The 24,011-nt window shown below is 41.4% G+C and overlaps 2 protein-coding genes across 7 annotated transcripts in view; one reads left to right on the top strand and one right to left on the bottom strand.

Annotated features, from left to right (window-relative positions):
* The window catches only part of abhd12 (abhydrolase domain containing 12, lysophospholipase), a 129,180-nt gene extending 120,983 nt beyond the window's left edge, over positions 1-8,197 (top strand). For all 6 annotated transcript variants that reach the window (XM_080200145.1, XM_080200146.1, XM_080200147.1 and 3 more), the window contains one exon: positions 416-8,197. In XM_080200145.1, coding sequence (XP_080056271.1) covers positions 416-449 — 34 coding nt within the window. In that variant the 3' untranslated portion in view covers positions 450-8,197. The remainder of the gene's footprint in view (positions 1-415) is intronic.
* A 14,076-nt stretch (positions 8,198-22,273) lies between these two features.
* pygb (phosphorylase, glycogen; brain) overlaps positions 22,274-24,011 on the bottom strand; it is an 85,053-nt gene continuing 83,315 nt past the window's right edge. Inside the window, exon 20 of the mRNA XM_080200137.1 lies at positions 22,274-22,984. Coding sequence (XP_080056263.1) covers positions 22,832-22,984 — 153 coding nt within the window. The 3' untranslated portion in view covers positions 22,274-22,831. The remainder of the gene's footprint in view (positions 22,985-24,011) is intronic.

Here is a 24,011-nt window from a genome sequence, read left to right as displayed (position 1 = left end):
GATCAGTATTGTTGAGTGTGAGAGATCTGCTATGGGTTGTAAGTGTGGAGAAGCAAGACCTTCTTGATTTTTGGGAAGTACGCCAGGAGACAGAAGGAAAAAGATTTAGACCATATGAGGGAAGGGAAAGAAAGACAGATTTTTGTACAGACTGACTGGATGAGAGAAGCGTTATGGAGATGTCTTATTGTAGGGATAGTTTGAGATGGCAGAGGGATTGATGTGCTGTTCACTGGCTGGTGACAATTCTAGCTTTATAAGAAATAGGATTAAAGGATGTTTTCTGGGCTTAGGGAGGACTTGTTACAAAACATCATCACTGTCTCACAATGAGTAATGCTGCAGAATATCCACGAGTAATAGAAATGTTTCTACGTTAGAAATTGTAAATATTCCTCTTTTTCTCTTGACCCAGGAAGTTCCTAAGTGACCCAAATTCTCAGCAGTAACGAGGCGGACATCTTTGGAGCTGCATGAAGACTTCAGTTTATGTCAAGCAATTTGCATGACTTCTGTTGATTTGCATTCTACAAACCTATTTCATTTGAACGCAAAACCAAAATGGTTCTGCTTGGATTTTTGTTGTCACGCATGAGGGAGCTCATCAGCACAGCTGAAGAACAAAGTGAAGGACTTAATTAGTACTTGAGTTTAGTTCTTGTTATAAAGAAATGAAGGCATACGTTTTTGTTTTCATGACCACAATCATGGAATTCTTACAGACAGAGTAAAAATTGGTTAAGTTTCTAAAGTGCAAAAATAAAAGATGATCAGGGTAATTTTGAACTATGATTCTCAATCATCACCCTCCATTTGTTGCTACTGAATCACAGGACTTTGTTTCCAACTGCAATACTTTAATTTTTGAGAGTTCAGACCTAGTCATTTCTTGAGCCCAATTGTGTCACGTGTACCAATGGACATGCCTTTTCAGTTCTGTTTTGCTGGGTAAAGGTTTTATGATGAAATGTTATAAGATGTAATAACCTCCCTGAATTCAGTTTGATGCAAAGAGTTTTGAAGGTTCGTACCTTTAGACTGAGGATTCTGTCTCAGTATACTAACAACAAAGTATTCAAGTAGGCAAATGTCAGCTGTAAACAATGACATTATCTAGTATATTAAACAAGTAATTTGTCTTCCTTCCTTTTTCATACTCCGGGTCCGCTTCTTGCTCTTATGACCTCCCTCAAAATGAATGAGGGTGGGTGGGGACGGCAATTGTGTATATCAGTCAGCTGAAGATTAATGGCAACTTGCTAGATGTGATGGTTCTATGCAAAATGACTGAGCAACCTCCTCCCAATTCCTGGTGGGTTTAAGAAGCCCCACAGCACAAAATGAACAACCCTGCTCAGGGAGGCCTAATGATAACTAGTGTGGAAAGCAGGAAAGTTCCATCCGTTGATAGTCTTTTGAAATTGGAGTACCTTTGTATTATATAGCTGACTGTGCTGTTCCTGATCCAGGAGATCTTGATGCTGAAATGGACAACAGAATTGATCAAACTATTTAAATTCCCATCATTTTGATGAGCACAAAATTCCAAGTCAAATATTTAAAACTGAATCAAATGTTGACTTGTCTTTGCATCAACTATACCACTAAGACTGTTGTGTGTCCTAATGAATCCACATAGTGTGAGAAGTTTGTGGAAGATCTCTAATGTGATGTTAGCAAACCGTGGGCATTAGTATGATCACCAGAACAAACCAAAAGAATTGCAACTAACTGTCCTGCTTGTTACTTGTATTGTGAACTGTTATCATAGTGTTGCCTACGCACTTCTGAGCAACTCTACAGCTGTAACAATACTTGTGTGGAATATGTGTTAATCACTGGTTGCTTCTGGGAAACAACATAACATGCTACTAAAATCGAAATAAAATCAGTTGCTGTAAAATATGTTCTGAACAAGATGTACACATCTATATAAACAATATAGTATTAATTATTTAAAAAAAGCAAAACTCATATTAACACAGTGCTATAATGAAGAAGATTAGAAACAACTGCCTAGTTTGCAGTCAGCAAGGGAAAGCAGACTCCTTGCATAGATGCATAGTACAGCTTACTTATTAAATATTTAAGGAAACAGCTCAGAATAAAATTAAAACTTGGAAGTACTGGAAAGCTGTGACAAAAATACACAATCTTGGGCCATCAAAATAGAACCATTAGCTGAAGCAAGCAAAAGATGACAGGTTCATGTTTTGACAAATCATTCCCAGTGGAATGGGATTCTGTTTCTTATTTCTCAGATTTGTCCTATTTCTGGAATTGTTTTAGTGAGAGTCACATTGACCTGTTTCAGCAGTTGGACAGAGGTTTGTCTGTCCCTCCCAGAGGAGCAGGATAGGATATCTCCACCAGCAAGACCAGACATGCTACGGCTTCAAGAAAGATAGGTAGTCAGTCCCTTCAGCTGGGATAGCATGTAGAATTTTACAACACAGACCCAGCAGCACCAGTGTTTATGCTCTTCATTTCATTCTACCCATCATATCCTACTCCTTTCTGTCTCATAGAAACTAGAAACATAAGAGCAGGAGGAGGCCATTTGGCCCTTCGAGCCTGCTCTACCATTCATTAAGATTGTGGCTGATCATCCAACTCAATAGCCTAATCCTGCTTTTTTTTCCCCATAACCTTTTAACCCCATTTTCCCCCAGTGCTGTATCCAGCCACCTCTTGAATACATTCTATGTTTTGACATCAACTACTTCCTGGGGTAATGAATTCCACAAACGTCTCCTCACCTCCATCCTTAATCGTCTATCCTGAATCCTCAGACTGTGACCCCTGGTTCTGGATTCCCCCATCATCAGGAACATCCTCCCTGCATCTATCCTGTCTAGTCCTCTTAGAATTTTATAAGTCCCTGAGATGTCCCCCTCATTTGTCTGAACTCCAGCTAAAACAATCCTAACTTAGTCAATCCCTCCTCATACATCAGTCCTGCCATCCCCAGAATCAGCCTGCTAAGCCTTTGCTGCACTCCCTCGAGAGCAAGAACATCCTTCCTCAGAAAAGGAGGCCAAAATTGCAACAATATTCTAGGTGTGCCCTCACCAAGACCCTATGTAATTGCAACTACACATCCCTGCTCCTGTACGTAAAATCTCTCACAATGAAGGTCAACATGCCATTTGCCTCCTTTACTGCCTGCTGCACCTGCATGCTTACCTTCAGTGACTGGCACGCAAGGACACCCAGATCCCGCTGCACACACCCCTCTCCCAATTTACAGCCATTCAGGTAGTAATCTGCCACCTTGTTTTTGCTTCCAAAATGAATAACGTCACACTTATCCAAATCTTACTGCATCTGCCACTGATTAGTCCACTCACCCAACCTGTCCAGATTGTTGTGAAGGATCTCTGCACATTTGTCGCAGTTCACCCCCCCACCCAACTTGGTTATCATATGCAAACTTTGAGATGTTACATTTTGTTCCCTCATCCAAACCATTAATATATATTGTGAAATAGCTGGGGCCCCAGCACGGATTCCTGCGGCACTCCAGTAGTTACTGCCTGCCAATTTGAAAAGCACCCATTAATTCCTACTCTTTGTTCTTGCACAATAATCTTTAGTGTGGGACTTTGTCAAAAGCTTTCTGAAAGTCCAAATATACCACATCTACTGTTTTCCCCCTTGTCAACTCTACTAGTTACATCTTCAAAGAATTCCAACAGATTTGTCAAGCATGACAAATGTACTTCATGTACCTCATGCACTTAAATGTCTTCCCTGGAGTTGTCTAAGGTCAATTAGCAGAAGTGTGTAAGCCAGATCTGCCACTGTCTCTCTCAAGCGGAAACCTTACTGGCTATCCAGTTTTAAGAAGCACTGATTCAATGGATGTTATTTCTCTATCCTGTGTACATGTTCTGGGGAAATAACAGGGATCCAAGTGGGCGTCTGTAGCATAGGAAATTTGACGTAGTTTGTAATTTATCTTTTGATGACGAACTGTGCTACTGATCCAATGTAGTTGATCCTTGGGTATTTGGACATTTCATTTCACTTTTTCAATCCCCATCTGTCAAAAATGGAGTTTAACAAGATATTGACTTGTCTCAACTGGGACGTGTGTACTTGCCAAATAAAAACACTGATAAAACGTCTTGCATGGATAGTTGATATTTTTGCCCCTACTTCAGTGAGCAACTATTGTGCAGAAGGATCCCTGAGTAGAAATTTGGCCTGGGTTCTCCTGAATCCCCTGCTATATCCATTTCTAGAGCAGTTCTGAAAATAACCATGATGTCACATCCTTGGCTCATTTGCAGCACTCACACCTCTGTGAGAGAAGGTTGTGGGTACAAGGCCAGCTACGGAACCTGGAGCACTCAAACTCCAGCGCAACACTGAGGCACTGCGGATCCTTGAGAGGCTATCCTTCAGATGAGTTGCTCCAACTGAGGCACCATCTGCCCTCTCCGACTAATGTACAATTCCATTCAATATCTTAAAGAGAAGCTTGAGAGTTCTGGTGCCCTGGCCAATATTTGACCCACAGCCAACATCTCTGAAACACATGATTTCATTTTCATTTATTCTGCTGTTTTAGTCCTGTATAAATTTGCTGTTGCCTTCCTTGCATTACAGCAGTGAGTACACTTCAAAAGTACCTTCATTAGCTCCAAATTGCTCTGAGGTGTCCTGAGGTCACGAAAGGCACTATATAAACATGAAAGATTTTTGCACCCATTCATCTTCAAAGGCATCTTTGGCAACCAACTTGTTTGAAACGGGATCTTAACATTGGATCCCAAAAGCATTCGCCTCTTGAGCTGTGGTGTTTCTGTTAAAGTCTAAAACTAATAGTTAGCATTTACTTAATGAGGCTACCATCTAACCTGTGTAACTACTTTTAACCATTTTACGGGTGTCTTCTGGAAAAATGCTTTACCAATTAAATCTTGTTGATTCTAGCAGTGACCACTATATAGAAAATCATGGCTGCCAGTATTGTCCATGGTTGTGTGAAACAGAGAGAAATTATTATTTTGTCGTAAGTACTACTGGTTACAGGGTTGCTTCAGTTTATTTAATGGTTAAACTTGCAACGTAGTTTTGTAAAGCTTATTCTGCGGTATATGTAGCCTCTGTGTGTCTGTACTGACATTTGATATCTGCACTGATGCTCACTGTCAGCTTAAACATGGAGTCACGGCTGAATTAAAATCGAAATGTTCAAAGTAAAACTTCCCTTATCTTGTTTCTCAAAAGCGAGCAGCCCTGTAATTGTTCTCTGCAAGTCAGGTGCTTAGTCACGAATTAATCATTGTGTTTCACGCTTGTTGAAGCTCTAAGTTCCCCCACATTAATTTAGTCACCTTCAGATAGCTGGTCTGTGCTGAGGAAAAACTGTCTTATTAATGAAGCTTCCCTGTACAATTTGTTGAAGTATCATCGGTAAGTAAGCAGGCAGCCAATTTAGTTGAGAGTAAAATGTGTTAATTATATATTCGTACTTTGGTTACTTGTAATTCTAATTCTTTTAAAAATAAAGTGCATTCCACCTTAATATATGTGATTCACGTTGCGAGACCTTGGGTTCTTTTGAGTAATGAAGGAATTTAATAATTGGAAGTTACTAATTAACAGGTTAGAATGCTCTGGGAAGCTGTAAAGAAAAATTGCACAGTTGTGGCAGCTTGAGTTTTAAAGATGAGCAATTGGAACTGTGACTCATCTTCCACACATTTCAGATTTTTTTCTTGGGTGTGTATAAGTGATCCTGAAGGAGAGGTTTTTTTTTGCAGGCAAACTGAAACCAGGCCACATCAAGAACTGCTTTTGGTATTCTTCATGTTTCATTAATGATGTGGAATTATTCAAACACTTTATCTGCTTTTGTCATTTAAAATGCATTAGCTCTCTCACCACTGTAGTTTGTTGTGAAATACAGCTATTAATGAACATATCCACAAATTAGTTTTAAAAACCTAAATTGCAGGGGGCAACTAAAATCAATATTATTACATTGTTGGCAGAGGTGAAAAATAATTTGAGATGTGGAAAACATTACCTTCAGTGACGCATTCACTAACATCACAGCTAAATGTAGCTTTTGATGCTGCATTGTTCTACCAGCACAGGAGACTCTTATATCTGTATTTTCATAAGTTAGGAAGGATAAGTCAGAGTCACAGCCCATATACCAGCGATTATGGTTTGGTCTGGATTTTGTGACTAATAAAGGAAAAGCAGTTTGCCATCATTGCTCCATTGCAAGTGATAGCAATTTCTTAAATCTGGATTATTACGTTTTGATTATAAATACTTCAACGCCTTGTGGGATCAAAATTCTGACATGCCCTGTCTAGTAGCATTGTAGGAGTGTGTTCACCACCTAAACTGCAGCTATTCAGGCAGAAACCCCCCACCACCTCCCATTTGGAAAACTAGGGATGGGTAATAAGTGCTGGATTTGCCCTCCCTGAGAATGAATTTTGGAAAAAAAAAGTAAGAATTGCTAGCTATGGTTCACAAATGTTCTTGTTGGTACACGAGAGAAGGTGATTTCATAGAATCTCTACAGTGCAGAAGGAGACCATTCAGCCCATTGATTCTGTACTGATCCTCACAGAGTATTTTAACCAGGCCCTCTTCCCATAACCTCACACATTTATCCTGCTAATCCCTCTAAGTTACATATTTTGGGATAATTGAACATGGCCAATCCACCTAACCCGCACATCTTTGGATTGTGGGAGAAACCGGAGTATTCAGAGGGAACCCACACAGACAATGGAGAGTTGATTTGATTTATTATTGTCACATACATACAGAGAAAAGTACTGTTTCTTGCTGACTATACAAACAAAGCTTACTGTTCACAAAGAAAGAAACGAGAGAGTGCAAAGTGTAGTGTTACAGTCATAGCTAGGATGTAGAGAAAGATCAAGTTGGTGTGAGGGTAGGTCCTTTCAAAAGTCTGATGGCAGCAGGGAAGAAGCTGTTCTTGAGTTGGTTGGCACATGCCTTAAGATTTTTCCTGGTGGAAGAGAGAATGTTTGCTGGCTGCTTTGCCAAGGCAGCAGGAAGTGTAGACAGAGTCATTGGATGGGAGGCTGGTTTGCGTGATGGGTTGGGCTACATCACGATCTTTTGTAGTTTCTTGCGGTCTTGGGTAGAGCAGGAGCCAATCGAAGCTGTGATACAACGAGAAAGAATGTTTTCTATGGTGCATCTGTAAAAGTTGGTGAGAGTCATAGCTGACATGCCAAATTTCCTTAGTCTTCTGAGAAAGTAGAGGCATTGGTAGGCTTTCTTAACTATAATGTCAGCATGGGGGGGGAACGGGACCAGGACAGGTTGTTGGTGATCTGAAAACTTGAAGCTCTCTAAAAACCTAAAGGGAGAGCAGGCAAACTGCATTGAATTGCCCAAATATACCTGTAATCCGAACACATCATGGCTTAATGAAAGTGTCATGAATTGTGGGCCTAGGTTAGTTACATAATTAATTATAACTTGCATCTTTAACATCTGTTCATCAAATCCTCACCTGGGTCCCTGGTGCTGAGAGGCTGCCGCGCTAACCATTTTCCCACCGTAATAAAGAGATTTGTAAATTTGCATCTACACTGCTGCACCCCTTCACAAAGCTGTTTCTATTTGTGGTTGAGATCAAAACTAGGAGCAATAAATATAAGAAAACCATGAAGAAATACAGTAAAGAATTCAGGAGAAGCTTATTTACTCGAGGATAATTGAAGTATTGAATCTGCTATCAAATAGAATAAGTGAAGATGCATTTAAGGGCACAACTTAGTACCTGTGGGAGAAAGGAATAGGAGGATATGCCGCTAGGGTTATATGAAATAAGATAACAGGCTTGTGTGGAGCATGATCACCATCAAAGAACATTTTCCCCAATTGCTCCATGTCTGTGCTGTAAATTGTTACGTTTCTTTTCTGGCAAAAGTGCAGCAAGCTTTGTGTATTTCAAACTTATCAAGGTTTCAGTAAGTTTTTTTGCCACATGCTGACAAGACAGAATGGTAAAATAATCCTGTGAACTTCAAGCATATCAGCATCAAGCAATGTCTTGACTGAGGAAGGTCGGTTGATCTTGTACATTTTGTAAGCTACTGAATCTAGGACTTTGCTTAAATGTTAACTGATTTTATGTAGTGTATATTTTTAAATAAATGATCCTGAGTATCTTGATCTCACCATTTATTTAGTTCTGGCTGCCTTTGTTTCATACTGATCCGCGTGGCCTCACATTCATGAGGGGTGCACAGTTCTACTTCAGAATCTTAACTGTTGCATAAGAAGATAGGTGACAAACTGTGGCCGGGTTTCCTCCACGTTTCCCCAGATATACCTGTAATCCAAACACACCCTGGCTTAAAGAAAGGATCATGAATTGTGGCCTGGGTTAGTTACATAATTAATTATAACATGCATCTTTAACATCTGTTCATCAAATCCTCACCTGAACAAGTTTCCACCCATCAAACTGGCCAAAACTCAGCCACTCTCAAATGCATGAATCAGTTTCTCGACGTTGCAACCAGATTTTCGGTGCAGCAGTAATGAAAATTGTCCTTTTGAACTTTTAATTGCAATGCTTCAATCATTCTTCCTCCCTGAGACGCTCTCTGCATTAACTGTTTATTTGAATCTAATTTTATAGCAAAACATGATTTAAAATCTTTAGATTGTGAGACTGAGAAGAAATGTGCTGATGTGAGGATGACATTTCTCTCAGTCCTGATTATTTAGGTCCATTCAATGATGGACCATGTGAGGCCGGGTGAAATGCTCCCCTATTCTCCAAGTTTGACCATAATGTGGTCTTTTTTAGTAAATCTAAAGAGAAAGCACTTTGCCACTTTTGTAAGAATCTCACTATTTATGCTTTGAGACCTTTTGGCTAAGATCAAGTGTAGTATCAACATGCTGTGCTTGGTTGAAGTCATTGGTTTACATTTTAGCTTCATTTGAAGCAATTTTTCAAAGTGGCATCTCGGCCTTTTGGCTAAGGTGCAAATGAGATCAAGCCTTGGAAGAGGAGCTATGCCTACTCCAATCAGCTTGGATCATGTAGGTCAAGCCCAAGACAGGAGGTGAGAGCCCTGTCTTGTCAGCTTGGATTGGGAATGTCCCAACTTGTTGAGACTCTGAATTGGACTTGATTGGAGTGGATTGGAATAAAGTTTAAAAAAAAACTTGTTCAGTTTTCTTAGGTTTAACAAAGAGCAAGAGAAGTTTATTGAAACTGCTCCCTAAACCTAAATTAGGCAAATCACAACCAATAGCCACATGCATTTGTCTGGATCCACACACGCATGCACACACTTACCAGTACAAAGGCAGTGTAAGAGAATTTAAAGGTTTTTTTTACAGTTCATGAAGGTTAAAATAAAAGAGTATGCAGTCAGCTGTTCTTTGGTTGATCTCAATGCTGTGGTTCCATGTTGTGGGCCATTTTGTTCACTTGTCTTTCTGTGTGTAGTTATATGGAGTGGATATCCATATCCTGGTTTGCATTAGATTTTTCAGGATGACTACTTTGCAAACCGGGTATAGCACTTTTGAAAGAAAGAGACAGAGAGAGAACATGGCTTCAAACAGCCTATGTCCCTCTCTGGCTTGGGTACAGGGGTGTTTGAAGTATCTTGCTGGGTGTATAACCCAGATAAATTCCATCAGTTCATGTCTGCTGCTGTTATTACCTGTTTCAGATTTTGCTGTCTCCTCTCAGAAACATTTGAAAAGTCTCAGGATGATGTGAATCGACAGAGAATGGAATCTTTCACGCTCCTCAGGAAGCTGACTGTCTTCCTTCCACTTGGTGGAATGCAAAATTGGATGTGTTGCAGTAGTTGGAGCAATTTTTCCATTGTGTGTTGGGGGACTCAGTTTTAAAACATTTCAGCAAGAAAAAAAATTGCATCTTAAAGCACATCCTTATAACAATACTAAGATGTAGCTTGTAAGATGGGCACAAATTCAATCCCCAGGAGGGTATTTCAGGCTGAAATAATAGTACATGTATGAAGTCCACATTTACGAGAGTAAATGTGGCAGATGGACTTCAACCCGGATAAATGTGTAGTGGTACATTTTGGCAGGTCCAATGGGATGAAGGAATATAATATTAAAGGTAAGACTTAGCAGTGTGGAAGATCAGAAGGATCTTGGGGTCCAGGTTCATAGGACTCTCAAATCAGCTTCGCAGGTAGAGGATGTGGTTAAGAAGGCGTGTGGTGTACTCACCTTCATCAATCAAGGGCTTGTGTTTAGGAGTCTGGAGATAATGCTGCAGCTGTATAAGACCCTGGTCAGACCCCACTTGGAGTACTGTGCTCAGTTCTGGTCGTCTCATTACAGGAAGGGTGTGGAAACCATTGAAAGGGTGCAGAGGAGATTTACAAGGATGTTACCTGGATTAGGTGGCGTGCCTTATGAGGACAGGTTGAGAGAGCTCGATATTTTCTCCTTTGAGAGATGAAGGATCAGAGGGGCCCTGATAGAGGTGTATAAGATGATAAAAGGTATTGATCAGGTGGACTCTCAGAGGCTTTTCCCCAGGGCTGAAATGGTCGCTCTGAGAGGACACAGGTTTAAGGTGCTGGGGAGTGGGTACAGAGGAGATGTCAGGGGTAAGATGTTCACTCAGAAGGTGGTGGGTGAGTGGAATCGGCTGCCATCGGTGGTGGTGGGGGCAAATTTGTTAGAGTCTTTTAAGAGACTACTGGATGAGTACATGGGACATAATAGGATTGAGGGTTATAGGTAAGCCTAGTAGGTAGAGATAAGATTGGTACAACTTGTGGGCTGAAGGGCCTGTAAGTGCTGTAGTTTTTTTCTCTGTGATTCTAAGTAGGCAAGTATGTTTGAGTTCCAGTGAGAAATTTGAGACCTAATTACACTAATCACTGGAGACAATAGAGCTAACGTTTCGAGTCTGGATGACCCTTCACTGAACTCTGACCAAGGGTCATTCCAACTCAAAACAGTTACTCTATTCTCTCACCAGAGCTGCTATCAGACCCTCTTGAGATGTTTACAGCGTTTTCTGTTTCTGTTTCATAGAACATAGAACATAGAACATTACAGTGCGGAACAGGCCCTTCGGCCCACAATGTTGCGCCGACCAGTCTTATTTTTAAAAAAAAACATTGACCCACTAATCTAAACCAATCCCTTTTCGTCCATAAACCTATCCACCAATCTCTTAAACGCCCCCAAACTAGGCGCATTTACAACTGCAGCAGGCAAATGACTGCAGATTCCAACATCTGCAGTCATTTGCTTTGACACTCATCACTGTCTTGTTAATTCAATGCCTCGTCTCTTTCTCATTCAGGCTTGCTGGAAAGTTGATTTAATTTTGAGTATCTCATTGACTGACAAGATGCTGAAGTTGTGTGTGTGTGTGAGTGACTGGTGGAGTCTGTAATCACACATCAGGTTGTCCTTTCCCCAAATGGAGATTCCCATGTGGCACTTTGGAATCAGACTTGCACTGTACTGGTGTGAGAAACACAGCTCACAGTTAAACAATTTAGTCAAGTCAAGTTCTGAAGGAGCAAGATTTTATTTGACGTTCTTGCAAGACCAGGTGTCCAACAAAATAGGCACACCTTACATAGATTTGCAGCACATTTTATACTTTCTTACAAGCATTGTAATGGCTTTGCAATGTGGTGTTCTCCCCTAATTGGTGGTCCCTGTCCCATCTATGTGTTGTCATTCCCCTATTGGCTCAAGGTGCCATCCCCTCTACTCCTCATCTAACAATGTCTCCTGTTATCGCAAGAGTGCATTAGCAAACTCATCCATCTTATCCAACACTGTTACATGTCCAGTTCAGATTGGCGGTAATCAATCCTTTGCCAATTTAATCACTGCTGTCCCAACTATCTCAGTGACCTTTTCCCCCTTTTATGCTTAGTTGTAAAAACAACACATCTTGCAGACCATTTGCTTTTTGTAACTTGGGCCTCTTACATTCCTTCAGGATGTGGTGTATGCTTCACTGCACATCACACCTCTGATGTTATCTCCACACCACAGGCAGTCTTTTTATTATCCCTAACTATTGCTGTGTTAGCAGCATCGAACCTTATGGCTTATGTTTAACAAAGAACAAAGAACAACACAGCACGGGAAACAGGCCCTTCAGCCCAACGAGCCCGCGCCGCCGTCCCATTGTCTCAGTGACCTATTCATGATTTTAGTCTACACCTAATGTGCGAGGATCGGGGAGGTCCAATATAGGGACAATTTGTTACCCAATCAATCAGCCTAAAAGCGCATCTTTGGGATGTGGGAGGAAACCGGAGCACCCGGAGGAAACCCACGCAACCACGGGGAGAACGCACAAACTCCCACAGACACAGGCCCAAATCCATGTGTCCGCACAGCAACAGAGATAGTCTCTGAGCTGTCATGTTGCCCTCGAGATGGTCCAGTTTAAGCACACTAACGACATGAAGCAATAGGCAACTCCCGAAGCAACATCCAAGAGCAGCCCACTACAACCTGCCGCATGCATGCCCCTTGCTGGTCAACAAGGTGGACTTAAATGCCTGTGGAGACAAAAAATTCATTATTAAACAGGCAAAGACTGTAACATCCCTGAGGCAAAAACGGGATCCCAAGCCTACAATGTTTAGTAAGGCCTGCTATATCCCCCTATATGTAGACCGCTCATGTGGCTGTCTAAGTGACTCTTAAACAACCCTAGCGTGCCTGCTTCCACCACCTTACTCGGCAGTGCATTCCACACCCCCACTACCCTTTGCATGAAAAACTGCCCTCTAATATTTGTCTTATACCTAGCCCCCCTCACCCTAAGCCCGTGACCCCTCGTTCTATCCATTTCTAATAGTGGAAAAAGCTTACCACCATTTACTCTATCTATCCCCTTCATAATTTTATAAACCTCTATTAGATCCCCCCTCAGCCGACGTCTCTCAAGGGAAAACAGCCCAAGTTCGTTCAATCTTTCCTCGTAAGACAGCCCTTCCATACCAGGCAGCATCCTGGTAAATCTCCTCTGCACTCTTTCCAGGATCTCTACATCCTTCCGGTAGTATGGCGACCAGAACTGGACGCAGTACTCCAAATGAGGCCTAACCAATGTTCTATACAACTGCAACATCAGACTCCTACTCTTATATTCTATACCCCTTCCTATGAAGGCTAACATACCATACGCTTTCCTCATCACATTCTGCACCTGCACCGACACCTTCAGGGACTTGTGCACTTGCACCCCCAGGTCTCTCTGCGTATCTATACTCCGGATAGTTCTACCTTTTATCGTATAACTCCCCTCCACATTATTCCGGCCAAAGTGCATCACCTCGCATTTCTCCGGATTAAATTCCATTTGCCATCTATCTGCCCAATCTACCAGCCTGTCTATGTCCTGTTGCATTGCCAGGCACTGCTCCTCAGTACCCGCCAATCCAACCATCTTAGTGTCATCAGCAAATTTGCTGATCACACCACCTACCCCCTCTTCCAAGTCATTAATATATACTACAAATAGAAGAGGTCCTAGTACCGAGCCCCGCGGCACACCACTGGTGACAGACCTCCAATTGGAAAAGGAGCCTTCCACTACTACCCGCTGTCTCCTCCTCCCAAGCCAGTTCTCCACCCATCTACATACCTGGCCTTGTATCCCATGAGCCTTCACCTTTTCTATCAGCCTACCATGAGGGACCTTGTCAAACGCCTTACTGAAATCCATATAGACGACATCAACGGCTTGTCCTTCGTCAACCGTTTTTGTCACCTCTTCAAAAAATTCCACTAGATTCGTAAGGCACGACCTCCCTGTAATGAAGCCATGCTGCGTATCCCTGATCAGATTGCAGCGCTCCAGATGTTCATACATCCTATCCTTGAGGATCCTCTCCATTAGCTTGCCTATAACTGAAGTCAAGCTCACCGGCCTATAATTCCCTGGGTTATCCCTCTGACCCTTTTTAAACAACGGTACTACATTTGCAATCCGCCAATCCTCTGGGACCTCACCTGTGTCCAAAGAAGAGACAAAGATTTGCGTCAGAGGCCCAGCAATTTCATCCCTCACCTCTCTTAGCAGCCTGGGATAGATGCCATCAGGCCCCGGAGATTTATCCGTCTTTATACTGTCTAAAAGTCCCAACACCTCTTCCCTCGTGATGACTATTTCCCTCAACGGATCCTCAAACTCCTCAAGCACAGCACCAGACATCAGGCCCCTCTCCTGCGTGAATACCGACGCAAAGTATTCATTCAAGATCTCCCCCATTCTCCCAGGCTCCAAGCATAGTTCCCCTCCTCTGTCCCTGAGAGGACCAATCTTCCCTCTAACCATCCTTTTGTTTCTAACATAGGAGTAAAATGCCTTAGGATTTTCCTTAATCCTACCCGCCAAAGCCATTTCGTGGCCCCCTTTTTGCTTTTCTGATGCCCCTTTTAAGTTCTCTCCTACATTTTCTGTATTCTTCTAACACTATCTCTGTCCTCAAATGCCTAGATCTAATGTACGCCTCCCTCTTCCTCCTGACCAGGTCCTCAATATCCCTAGTTACCCATGGCTCTCTAATCCTACCCTTCCCATCCTTCCTCTTGACCGGCACATGTCTTTCCTGCAAAGATTTTAGTTTTCCGTTGAGAGACTCCCACATACCCAGCGTCGACCTGCCATCAAACAGCTTACCCCAGTCCGTATCTTTAAGATCCTGCCTAATCCGGTTGTATCTAGCCCTCCCCCAGTTTAACACCCTCCCCTTAGGACAGGCTTCATCTTTATCCATTAATATCTTAAACCAGACAGAGTTGTGGTCACTGTTAGCCACATGCTCTCCTACTTCAACGTCAACCATCTGCCCAGGCTCATTCCCCAGAACCAAGTCCAGTATAGCCCCCTCTCTGGTCGGGCTATCCACATACTCACAGTTGTTTCCATAATGTGGGTTATCAATGTGCCTGACTATATCCAATCTACTTTAAGCTATTTCTCTGTGCTCTACAGATATATGTGTTAACAGCATCTTTACCTATTGCTCACACTGGGAAAGCTGTATGAAACACGTGAGGCAGAACAGGATGGTAGTGACCCAGTTTACTTTGCCCAGAGGAAGCTGCTCCAGACCCCTATGGCTCTATCCCCAGTGAAATTAACTAAAGATCATGTGGTGTAATGCCAAGCAGCTCCTATCCTGAAATGACAGTCAGTCATAGGACGCAGTTTTGCAGGTTTAAAGTGACCTCTCACCTGAAACAGGTAACAGCTTCAACTCTTATGAAAATTGCAGCAAGTGGATTATTATTTTTGAGTCCATTCATGTTAATTTCATCAAGTTTAAATTGACCCAAGTGTCTTTGCCTCCTGTCTTGCTCTGGACAAAGTTATGGGTTTGACAATGTTATGATTATGTTACCAGATTAATAAACCCAGAGGACACAAGTTCGAATCCCACCACTGCAGTTTGAGAATTTGAATGACATTTTCAAAAATCTGAAAATGAAAAGGCTTTAGGGAAGTGAGGCATCACAAAATAAAATATGGCTCTAAGTCACAGGAGGTAATATTTGGACAAGTGACTAAAAGCTTTGTCAAAGAGGTAGGCTTTAAGGATGCCTTAAAAGAGGAAAGTGGAAGAGAGACCATTGCAGCTGGTGGAATTTAAATTCAACTTATAAAATTTGGAATCCAAGATGAGTCTAAGAATAGTGACCATCACTTCTCAGCTTTTTAGGTAAGATCAAGTGCAGTATGGACATGCTGTATTTGGTTGAAGTCATTGGGTTACATTTTAGCTTCATTTGAAGCAATTTTTAAAAGCGGCATTTCGGCCTTTTGGCTAAGATGCAAATAAGATCAAGCCTTGGAAGAGGAACTATACCTACTCCAATCAGCTTGGGTCATATAGATCAAGTCCAAGACAGGAGGTGAGAGTCCTGTCTTGTCAGCTTGGATCAGGAATGTCTCAACTTGTTGAGACTCTGAATTGGATTTGATTTGATTGAATTAGATTAAAAAAAAGTGACCATGGCTAAGTAGTAATGTGCTGCACTTGGTTGAAATCATGAGGTTACAATGAGGCTTCATTTGAAGCTACTTTTTAAAGCAGCATCTAGGCCTTTTGGCTAAGATGCAAATGAGATCAAGTCTTGGAGGAGGTGCAGTCCCTGTTTCAATCAATCAGCTTGGATCATGTAGATCAAGCCCAAGATAGGAGGTGAGAGCCCTGTCCTGTCAAATTGGATTGGGAGTGTCTCACTTGATGAGAATCTGAATTGGGCTTTGATTGGATTGAATTGGATATAAACAAAGAAAAATAGTGATCATGAAGCAATTACTCAATTGTTATAAAAATCCTTCCATTTCAAGTCCTTTCAGGGAAAGAAATTTTTTGTCCTTATCTGATCTGGCCTATATATGACACAGACCCATAGTAAAGTAGTTGATTCTTAACTGCCCACTGAAATATCTTGAAAAACCACTCAGATCAAGGGTAATTAGGGACAGGTAACAAATGCACCTTCCCTTTGCTTTCATTCCATGAAACAATTTTACTAAGAACATGGGTGATGAGTGTATAATATTTGGTGTAAGTTGAGACATGGGCAGCAGAGTTTTGGGTAACTTTACGTTTACGGAGGCTAGAATAGGAGAAGCCACTGGAAGTACATAAGAATAATGAAGACTAGAGGTAACAAAGTCAAGAATGAGGATTCTGGCAGTAGAAGAGCAGATTGGCAAAGTCATGGAGGTAGGAATCAGCAGTCTTGGTGATATACAGTTGAAGCCCCATCTCTCCAGTTCAAATATTTCATCAATATTGTGAATATTTCCAGGATACATTGTATAATATTGTCAGCGTATCTCAGAAAATTCCACGTATTTAGCTTAACACTACGATGTGCAGTGTTTGGGACAATTTCAAGAGGGGTGAAGGTAGTGATGTCTGTTATCATGGGCATCCATGTGGAAACTGATATATTTTTGGATGATGGTACTGAAGGACATAAGGAGATGAGAAATTGGAGGCGGTCCAAAGATAGACCCCTGAGGGATACCAGAAGTAGCTGGAGGAATAGGAAGAGAAGGTATTAATGACAGTTCTCTAATTATCAGCAGATGGATAAGAAAGGAACCAGATGATTGCAGCCGCTGGATGGTGGTGGAGCAGCAATGGGGAAGGATGATGTGATAAGCTGTGTCGCAGGAAAAGAAGAATGAGGAAGGTTAGTTTGACTGTGTCCTCATCACATAGGTCAATGGACCCACCCATCCAGTGTGCTGGAATTTTCTGAGAAAGGTATAATGGACCTCTGGTTCTGCATACTGTGCAAGTGTTCTGGACTAGCTGATTTCATTCTGTAGCATGTGCTGCCATTTCTAACAACATGCAACTGATAGATCAGATTTTCAATACTTGTAGGGCAAAAGCAAAGAAAAGCTGGCAGAACATGGTGTCTGAAATTCTTCAACTGAGGACTAAATATCACCTCATTGGCATCTCATCAAAGGCAGAGCCATTCTTCCTGTTAATTCTGATGAATGTTTTTGTGTTGGCAAGTGACATTGGGTGGATTGGGACAGTTAGGTGGCTTGTAAAGTTTTTTTGTCCTGGCTAAGTGGTTCGCAGACAAAGAAGTTTGAGAACCACCAACTTACATCATTTGTAACTTCGATGTGAGCCCTTCTGAGACCAGCAATAAATGTTGCTTTTAATCAAGTCCAGCCCTATTCTAAGAATAGATGAACCATTAAAAAAAAGAACATTGCTTTCTTGTGTTACAGACCATGCACGATTTGAAGGTAAACTTAGCCTCCCACTGAAATGAACTCTTAATTTCCTTACTAGGATCTGTTAAAGATACATATTTGACCCAGAGTTTTGATTTAGATTGCACTGCATGGTGGTGGAAACATTGTAATTTTCAAATGGGAATTGGATATACATATTGCAAAAGGGAAAATGTGCAAGGTTTTAGGAAAAGCAGAGGAGTGGGATTAATTGGATCAGTGCTTCAAAGTGCATTTTGGTGCTTATAATAGATGCTTTAAGTAAATCAACTGCTGGTGTTTGTATGCAGGGAATACGTGTGTAAAGGTTGCGACTTTGGAAAATATTGGATCAAAGCAGGGCAGGAATGATATATGACAGTCTAAGGTGTATTGCTTCAGTAGCTGATGTACTTTGGTAGGGTGCGCCATCTAGTGGCTAGAGCTGGATGTTCACTGTGTAATTCATTCACAGATTCAATCCAATACACTGAAAAAATTTAAGATTCAGAGTGTTCATTACTTTGCCATAAATTTGGCAGGTTTTATTTTGTAATTTTCACTAAATATGAATATTCACAAAATGTACATCTGGGGAGTCCTGTATGCATTCAGTTGGTTTATTATTGGATCCTGGCTCCATAGAATAGAATCCCTATAGTACAGAAAGAGGCCATTCAGCCCATTGCGTATGTACCAACTCAAATCCCACCCAGGCCCTATTTCCATAATCCCACACATTTATCCTGCTAATCTCCCTGACATTAGGATCAATTTAGCACAGCCAATCAACCTAACCCACACATCTTTGGACTTTGGGAGGAAACCAGAGCACCTGGAGGAAACCCACACAGGCATTGGGAGAAAAAGGTGCAAACTCCACACAATGACCCAAGACCAGAATTGAACCTAGGTCCCTGGCGCTGAGGCAGCAGTACTAACTGCTGTGCCACCACCCCACCATGAGAGGCAATTCCATAGATGCTGTCATTTGCTAACAGTGAAGCTCCAACTAACATTTGGCACATATGTTTTTATGGAAATAGAACAATCCCATATTCTTTAACTGCCTACTCCCTAATCACGTTTAACTCCTATTCCCTGGCTCCTTAAAATGCCTAGTCTTGGTTACTGTTGCATTACTGCCCTATTGAAAATTCTTCACTGACTCTCTCAGTTTTCATGCTGCTCGTCCAAGTCTCCACCCTGCTAGAAAGATTTGCAAGAATGGAAAAGAGATGACAAAAGCAAGAGGTGAGACAAAACTGAGGGAAAACAAGTGGAAGTGAAAAAGAGTGAGAAAAAAAAAATAGGAGAGAAACAGAGCAGTGAGAGAAAGCTCCTACATTTTATCAACATTCAAAATAAGTATTAGTTTCCAGCTAAATGGTGATAAGGTAGCATTTTTAGGTCACATAAGAAACAAAGATGATTTGAGCCAATATCCACATCCATTTATAAATTTAAACTGGAAAATTTAGATGCAACTTTTACTATTTCACCTCAATTTAAAAGTTTTTCCACCAATTGTTTGGTTATACCACAGGAGGCCATTCAGCCCATTGTGTCTGTGTCAGCTCACTGCAAGAGCAACTTTCCTAGTCCCAACTCCTCTCCCTTTTCCCCATAGCCCGGAACATGTTTTCTCTTCAGATAGTTACCCAATTGCTTTTGGAAAGCCACGATTGAATAGCCATCAGGCTCTTTCAGGTTGTTTGTCATAGCTCTTGGCACAATGAGTTAACTGCTTTGTAACACAGCCACAAGGAAGTTTCAATGCTTACCACAATGTAAGTGATAGAATTCATCAAACTACACCTGAACTACATCCACTGTGATAGAGCAGGATGTAGATGGAACACAATGTAGAATGAAAAGTGACCCTTAATGGGATACTAGGAAAATTACGTTGGGAGAAAAAAGGAAATGTCAGATTTGCATTGAGTAGTTCTCCAAGGGCCTGATTTTAACTCCAGGCTGGGAGTTATGCTGGTAGGAGTAGAGGGTAAGGACAGGCCAAGGCTGAGGATAAATTACCTATTCCTCTGCAAAAAGTAGTCAAGGAAACTTCCAACTCCTGTGCCTCATCTACAAAGGTCTCTTTGGCCAGTTGGTGTCTCCTGCCAAGACTGGGCCCAGTCTGCAAAAGCAGAATTTCTGGCAACAAGCCACTGCCTTGGGACCTCTGAACTCTAGCTGCTCACAAGCATATATTACCACAGAGGCAAGTGATCTGGAGGTGTGTTCAAAGTGGTTAAAAAGAGTGAAGCCACAGCGAGAGAATCCAATGCTTTCTCATGAAGCCTGAAGGGGCACAGTCGCTGAAGGTAAGCATGAAGGTGCAGCTGGCAGTAAGAAAGGCGAATGGTATGTTGGCCTTCATTGCGAGAGGTTTTGAGTACAGGGGCAGGGATGTGTTGCAATTATACAGTGTCTTGGAGAGGCCACACCTGGAGTATTATGTGCGTTTTTGGTCTCCTTTTCTGAACTGCTGCAGTCCATGTGGTGTAGGTACAGCAGCAGTACTGTTAAGGAGGGTGTTCCCTTGCATTTGTTCCCTTGTCCTTCTAGGTGGTAGAAGTTGTAGGTTTGGAAGATGTTGCCAAAGTAGCTGAGATGACTTGTTGCAATGCATCTTGTAGATGGTACACTGCTGCCATTGTGCATCAGTTGTGGAGGTGTTACATAAAAGGTAGTTTTCAAATGATCTATTTTTGTATTTCTAAGTTTAATTTTGTATTCTGTATTTGAAAGGTTAATTATTTCAATTTGGTTTAGATACATGCATGCTAATTAGGTTTACAATGTGAAAGCAAAGGCTGGTGCTTAGCAACCAGGGGCCACACTAGGACAGGAAGAATCTTTTGAGTTAATTGTAAGCTAGAGCCAGGAGAAACTGGACAACAAGGGAGCTGCAAAGACCAGACTTCCCAAAAGAACAAAAAGGAAAGTCCCAAAAATCAGGCAGGGGAACAAAAAGAATACCTCAGGAAGACAAATAAATTAAAGGAAAAACAAGAAGTTGAACAAGATCCTGTTGGGATAAAGTTGAAGTAAAGTCTGAGCTAAAGAGACAGCTGCAAGAACCAAATTAATTGGGTAAGAAGCTAGACATTCAAGGTAAATCAAAAGTTTGATAACTTGATGATCGAGAGTAGACTAATGGGATGATCATTTGTCCAGCTTTGTCTAGACTTATCCAGACAATGTATCACATTGGTAGGTAGATGCAAGTGTTATAGCTGCATTGGAATAGTTTGGCTAGGGATGTGGCTAATTCTGGAGCACAAGACCTCACTGCTACTGCTGGAATATTGTCAGAGCCCACAGCCCTTGCAATATCCCACACCTACTGTGAAGTTTCACAGTAATTTCATTGCGGTGTTAATGTAAGCCTACCTGTGATGAATAAACAAACATTAAACTTCAAATAACACATGCCTACAGCTTTTTCTTGATATCATGTGGAATTAATCAACTTGGCTGTGATGAGATCAGGAGCTAGGTAGTTGTTTTCTTGCAAAGATGAACAGGATTATCATTAGTTCAACTAAAGCTTGTGCAGAGAACAGAATAGCAGGATGGAAGGCCCTCAGTAGTACTTGGGGCATGCTGCACTGCTGCAGGTGACATTTTTCTGATGAGGCATTAAACCAAAGTCCCATCTGCCCTCTTGAGTGGGCACAAAAGATACAAGGTAGGATTTTCCAGCTATGCGTGCCCTAAAACACTGGAAATTCCCACTCCAAGGTCAACGAACCTTTAAATTATCCTGCTGAATTTTGTGATTCCTATGATAGGTGGGACCAGAAAGTCTCATCCACAATTTCTCCAGTTTGAAGAACAGGGGAATTTTCACTAGTGTCGTGGCAAACATTGATCTCTCAACTAACCACCAAAAGAGATGACCTGATCACTGCTGTTGAGGCTTTTCTGTGAGCAAATTAGCCATCATATTTCCTACATTTCCTCAATCCACAGACATTGAATAAATGCAAAGTTGTTTTACTAATAGAAATAGTGCTTTATAAAAAAATCTTTACATTATTTTTATTTTCTCTTTGTTTCTATTTACCACTTCTTGCTCCAGAGCCTTTGGTAATGATGAACCAGAGGTAGAAAGGACCTTTTGTAAACCAGGCCAAGGAACACCAGTGCAGCAGAAAGTAACTGTTCCAATTAACCAGACGCGAACACACTCTCTAAACCACAACCAGATTTAACAAAACTCACAATTTTAAGAAATGGGTAATATCTCACTAAAAAAAAATCAAGTCATCAATAGATCAGATTGGGTCGTTTGAATACACAGGATAACAAATTGAGGAGGCATCAATAACTAACTGAGTACATCCAATAGGTCATTGTTTTACTGACTGTTCCCCTTTGCTTGCTGAAGAGGTAACTTTGAACTGCAAAGTCAATTTGAACATCCAACAAATCAATGATACAAAAAAAAAAGGGGCCAGGCCATGACTCTGAATGAAGGAACTGCCACACGTGCACTATGCGAACATTTTTATTCTTTTAAATTTTTTGTTTCAAGCCTTGAGTGCTCGTAACTTCAGTAAAATTGTATTCGCATTCATGCGCAAGGAAAAAAAAAAATCGCTAACTTGCTTACTTGTAATTACTAATACTGCACTCAAGAAGATCCACCAAATGAAACAGTGCAGCCACACCTGTTAAAGGCATTAATGGAAGGAACAGTACAACAGGCGACAAACTGAGCTTGGCCCACTGGACCCAAGCAAGATCACAGAATGTCGAGTGCAAACAAACAACTATGCAGGCTCAAAACGTTAATCCTTTGTTTGAGGAGCAGGCAAATACATTATATTAAAGAAATCTATCTTTTAAAAAAAAAGCTGATTAAGGTAACAGACAAACATCCTTTCAGTTAAACACGTTCTTAATAAAGTAAATAAGGTGTGTTTTATGAAGATGAAGACTAATGCCATTACCATAATAAACACTAATCAGGTATATGGGCAGAGGTTATTAAACAAAAACGTATTGGCTTAGATTGCCCATCGTGATAACTTGTAGGCACTTGATATTCTAAGCTTTGGGTTCATTTGGAGGAGGAATCTTCAGATCAGTGGGCTCCACCCCCCAGATCTCTCTGGCATACTGCTTGATGGTTCTATCGCTTGAGAACTTGCCAGAATTTGCGATGTTTTTAATAACCATCTTGGTCCATTCCCTCGAATTCTGTGAACAAAGCACAAAACTGATTTGCAAAACATGACCAGAAAAAAATCTTGGTGAAATACATGACAGAAGTGGCGTTGTGCTGGGCCACAGGTGGATGGAAGGAAGCAGCACCGTTGCCAGGGCACAGGCTGAAACAGTGCTGATGCCAAACAGAAACAGGCCAGATGCTGAAAAAGGCACCAAGTCAGAGATTCTGACTGAGATACACATACAAATCTTCCATGATATTCATTCAGATAATTAATTCCATCACAAACACAATTCTAATCAATACTTTTGGGGACATTGCATACAGGGGGTTACAGATTTAATGATCATGATCACCAAGGGCAGCACAGTGGTTAACACTGCTGTCTCAGTGCCAGGGACCCAGGTTCAATTCCCAGCTCAGGTCACTGTCTGAGGAGTTTGCATGTTCTCCCAGTGTCTGCGTGGATTTCTTCTGGGTGTTGCAGTTTCCTCCCACAGTTCAAAGGTGTGTGGATTAGGTGGATTGGCCATGCTAAATTGACTATTAGTATCAGGGAGGGTTGGCAGGATAAATATGTGGGATTACAAAAGGTAGGGCGTGGATGGGATCACTATCCGTGCAGATTTGATGGGCCAAGTGGCCTCCTTATGCATTAAAGGGATTCTATGATTCTATTTATGTTGATCAGTACCTGAAAATGATCAATGTTCTGAATCAAAACATCTGATTGTATGCCATTACATTCAATGAATATTATACTATAGAATCAGACCACTGGTTTATCATATCAATGCTAGTGCGTTTTCTTTACTGCGTGTAATTCTACCCTGGATTCTTTACTCCTGACAGTGTATCACTGTTTGTGTTTTTCTTTTCTGCTTGCTGCAGTTAGAACACAAGAACTAGGAACAGGAGAAGGTAATTCAGCCCCAAGCTTTCTCCACCATTCAATAGGTTCATAGCCTATTTCATCTCGACCTCAACTCTGCTCTCCTGTCCAGTCCCCATAGTTCTTCATCCCTCCAATTAAAAATGTCTATCTCCTCAAATTTA

Source organism: Carcharhinus amblyrhynchos, chromosome 12 (genome assembly GCF_965287045.1).
Source record: "Carcharhinus amblyrhynchos chromosome 12, sCarAmb.v2.hapA, whole genome shotgun sequence".
In the NCBI taxonomy this organism is placed as follows: Eukaryota; Metazoa; Chordata; class Chondrichthyes; order Carcharhiniformes; family Carcharhinidae; genus Carcharhinus; species Carcharhinus amblyrhynchos.
This window is presented reverse-complemented; position numbering and strand designations above follow the sequence as displayed.